The 4,574-nt window shown below is 35.2% G+C and overlaps 1 protein-coding gene across 1 annotated transcript; it reads right to left on the reverse strand.

Moving 5' to 3' along the window:
- Positions 1-779: 779 nt before the first annotated feature.
- On the reverse strand, positions 780-3,626 carry LOC125422749 (receptor-like protein 7). The gene has a single exon (XM_060815069.1). It carries the CDS (start codon positions 3,624-3,626, stop codon positions 780-782), a length of 2,847 nt encoding a protein of 948 aa, XP_060671052.1.
- Between the last annotated feature and the right edge of the window lie 948 nt (positions 3,627-4,574).

A 4,574-nucleotide genomic window follows, 5' to 3' on the forward strand; every position in this document is an offset into this window, starting at 1 on the left:
TATCCTCTAAATGTTCTTCATGTATGAAAACACATATATATTTGTAAAAAGATATGCATTAAAATTTCTTGTAAGGATCATTACTCATCAAACTCAGTAAACATATATAATAGAGAATATTGTAACTTACCATGGATGTTTTGTATTCAACAATATCAACGATTATTTTTTCAAGGCATTCACTTTAAAATTCCCCTGTTATTCTTAGTAGTTAAAATCATGATCTTTTATAATACATTGTCAATTCCATTGCATTGGTAGTTGAAAAAAATCATCCTATGCTTAAACAATAGCATATGACAAGACAAGTTCCTTATTTCATTACAGCTAAAGTTAGGCCTGAGAGCTATACAAACAATGCACAACTATGTTGCTGGGGGCATTTGGAATCCTGCCATCTCCATGAAAGAGAATTGGATGATTCTTACAAATTTGGGTTTGTAACTGGCTTTATGATTTCAGTAGTAGCTATATTTAATTTCAGTACGTCTACCATGCCTCTGTTTATGTCTCTATTTAGTTCCTGGTCGCAAGCTATAGAGCTGGTTATGCAAGTACTGCAAGAGCTTTTGGAAATATTCTGAAATAGTAAATTATAGCTATAGTATTTCTTCTACCATGTTTATTCAAGTCTAAGATTACAAGCACAGAAAAGAAAGGCAAAAAAGAGAAGGAAAAAAAAAGACCAAGTTCGAAACTAAAGCATATGTACATATATAATAAACAAGAAAAAAGAAAACTAACAAGCATAACAGAGAGAGTTCCACAACTTTCTATCTTCAATTTCTTCGATATGTCCTCCGCCATCTCCTTGTGCAATGCATCTTAACCAGCCATCCATGCCTCGTTATGATCACCATATCACCAAGAGCCACTCCAGCAACTAGCCCACTTATGAGTCCTATCAACACAACTTTCCATTCAAATTCAAATAAAGACTCTGAATTATCATTTTCTTCAAAAACTGAAGGTGTCAGTGATGGGGGATCTAAATCACCACATTTCTTAAGCAGTAGATCACCACACAATCCTGGGTTTCCTTGAAAGGAACTAGTCTCAAAAGCACTAAACTGTTTCCCTTGAGGTATAGGCCCCGTAAGATTGTTATGAGAAACATTGAAGCGTTCGAGAAATCCAAGTTCCTTTAGTTGCTGAGGGATCTGCCCTGAGAGCTTGTTTTGAGAGAGGTCCAATGATTCTAAAACTGTTAAATTTCCTAGAGATGATGGGATGCAACCAGTGAGAATGTTATTTGAAAGGTTTAACGAGTAAAGGCCTTTTAGATTTCCAAACAATTCAAAAATCTCTCCTTCAAATCTATTGCTTGACATATCAATAAAAGTAAAGATATCTAGGATGGCACCATAGTATCTCTTTACCCCTTTGGAGGTGATTGTGATTGCATAACGATTTTCAACATGGGTCAAACCAATTTCAGCAAAAGTATAGTTCAACATTACACTCAAATATGTCAAAGGACTGGGATTGATATCCTTCATGGCATTCCAGCTGAAAATGTAATCTGATGGCAATTCACCTGTGAAATTATTAAAAGAGATATCAATTACTTGCAACTTGGGGAACTCCAAGTAGTTTTGGGGTTGCCCAATCACACCGTAGAACCCATTATGCTGCAGTATGAGAATCTTCAACACCGGAAGAGATCCCAACCAAGATGGAAAAACATCCCTAAGTTGATTGTTCGAGACAACAATACCTTCAAGCATCATACAATTGGACAATGTTCGTGGTAGCTGCCCCTGCAACTTATTGTAACTGAGATCAATTATTCGCAAGTTGCTTGCACTGTTGCTGCATATTTTAGGAATAGTGCCCTGAAAGAAGTTGTTTCTTAAACTCAACACATCCAAAGAATAGCTTAAGTTTCCAAAACATTTTGGAATTGTACCAGTCAATGTGTTATCAGACAAGTCAAGAAAGTATAGATATCTTGGATTGCAGAACATAGGTGAGATTTCTCCACTTAGCATGTTATTTGATGCATTATAACTCAAGATGGATGGGGGAGGAATTGGTACTACTCCTTGCAACATGTTAAATGAAACAATGTATACTTGCAAGTTAACCCAAGGAAGAATTGCAGGTTGAGAGCCCGTTAAGAAGTTGTTGGCAATGTTCAAGAGACGAAAAGTGTCTATACTTGTATTCCACATCCATTCAGGTATTTCACCCCTTATCTTGTTATTATCAAGTACCAACACCTCGAGTTCATTCTGATGCCTAAGAAAATCAGGGAATGTATTCAAGTTGCATGAACCCAATTCCAACCTCTTGAATTTTGAACTTGTTGCATTTTTGTTTCCCTTCATAATGAATACGGACAAACTATTTTCACCCAGGGTTAGATTCGTGAGAAATTTCATGCCAAAAAACATGTCAAATTTCAAAATGCCACTTAAATTGTTAGCACGTAGATAAAGAGTCTCAAGGTTGATGATGTCAGATAATGATTGTGGAACAAGACCATAGAATTGGTTATGTCCAAGTAGGAGTGTATTTAGTTTGGTGAGGTTTCCTAGCCAAGGTGGGATTGGACCAGTCATATGATTACTAAAGAGATATAATGAAGTCAGTTGGGTAAGATTTTGAAGAGAAGAGGGAATGCGACCAACAAAATTGTTATGCCCAAGCTGTATAGTGGTAAGTTGGGCAAGTTTTCCAAGTGAAGATGGAACAAACCCTGAAAAATTGCAGCCATCAACATCTAATAGATCCAATGAATCAAGCATTTGGATTGAGGAAGGTAGGATTCCAGAAAATCCACTTTTACTAAGTATCAATTCTTTAAGAGGACTTTTATGTTTGAATTCAGGCAAATAACCCTTGAGATTCCTATTGGATCCTACATCAAGATATCTTAGATTTGGCAATTGAAAAGTGGTTGTAGGAAATTCTCCATGCAACCCGCAATTCAAAAGAAATAGTGATGCCAAAGAAGTGAAGTTTGAAAGGAAATTGGGTACTATGGATGAGATGTTTACATAACTGAGATCAAGAACTTCTAGACCAGTCAAATTTTGCAGTAGGCTACTCAAATTTGGATTTTTAAGTTCCAAAACCTTTTGCTCAACATTTTCATTGTAATTGAAAGACAGGTCTAGTTGTGATAACTTAAACAAGTGTGAAATTTCTTTTGGAATTTGACCTCGAAAAGAAGACCTTGATAGGTTGAGATAAGTTAGGCCTGAAAGTTTCCCAATAGCAAAAGGAATTTCAGAGTAATTGAAATTATTACCAGCAAGGTTCAACCTTTGAAGATGAACAAGATTGAAAAGAGTGCTGTTGGAGTTGATAGAGCCAAATAAACAACCTCTACTAAGATCAAGGCCAATCACATGACCAGTTTCCTGATCACACTGGACTCCATCCCACGAGCAGCAATTGCTTGCATTTACTCCAAGAGATTTCCATTGCAAAACCTTGGGATCACAGAGAGAACCAGATTTGTTAATGAGGAAGCTTTCTTTGAACTCCAACAAGGAAGATCTTTCATTATCATGGCAAAATGACTGAACAAAAGTAATATTTTTTGGAACCACAATATGCAACACCAAGAGCTTTAAAAATACACAAAAAATTGGCACTAAACACAGTGACAACCCCATAACACTTTGATTTTTCCCCCCTTTCTCTTAGAAAAGCTTGGAGGTTCTAATAAGAGAGCATCTTATATAGAGGCATGGAGAAGCTTCTTGCGTAGTCAAAAAGTTATTTATTTCCTGTAGACCGAAATAGACTGGTAAGGGGATTTTATAACTACAAAATATTTAAGTTGAGTTTCATGTATTCCCGTTGAGTATGGGGAGCATGTTTGTAAATAAGAAAGTTTTCTTATGCAGATTTGTTAATGAGAAATTTGCTAGGAAGTTCTACCAATTAAAGTGCTTATTTTGCAGCCAACATTTTATTTATTTCTTCTAGACCAAAAAAGACAGATAGAGACATTTTACAACTACAAAATATAAAAGTTGAGTGTCTGTGCCGTATAGTTATTTATTTTTTTTAAGATGCACTTTGATTCCAAGTAATAGCTCGCTGGTTACAGATTAAGTCAACTCATCTGAAAATGCCAAGTTTATAAACCAATGAAAGATTTCCAAGAAAGGAAAAACAAACAATCAAGAAATAGATCGGTCATCCCAAACACTAAATAATTCATTTCTTACATCATGCTATGTTCAATATATGTGAGAGAGACTTATCTACCAAAGAGTGCTTTAACTTATGTTGAATACCACCGATCCAAAAGCTCAAGCTAATGAAAGATGGATTTTCATTTGATTTATATTTATTTCTAAAACTCCCCTTTTCAGTTGATTTATATTTCTCTTTAATATTCCTCTTTAAATGTAGACCCGCTTAAATTATTTATTTATTTTGGGTGGAGTTTTTGAACCGATAAAAGATGGACTTTCATTTAATTTTATATTTCTCTCTAGCATCTTCCAACCATGCACATTTGGTCTCCTATTTTCGATCGTCTTTTGCACTTTTCTATGTGGATGGCTCTACTTTCTCAAATTTCTGTAATTGTATGTTGAAAAAATAGAAAA

The sequence above is a fragment of the Ziziphus jujuba genome, chromosome 2 (genome assembly GCF_031755915.1).
Source record: "Ziziphus jujuba cultivar Dongzao chromosome 2, ASM3175591v1".
Lineage (NCBI taxonomy): Eukaryota > Viridiplantae > Streptophyta > Magnoliopsida > Rosales > Rhamnaceae > Ziziphus > Ziziphus jujuba.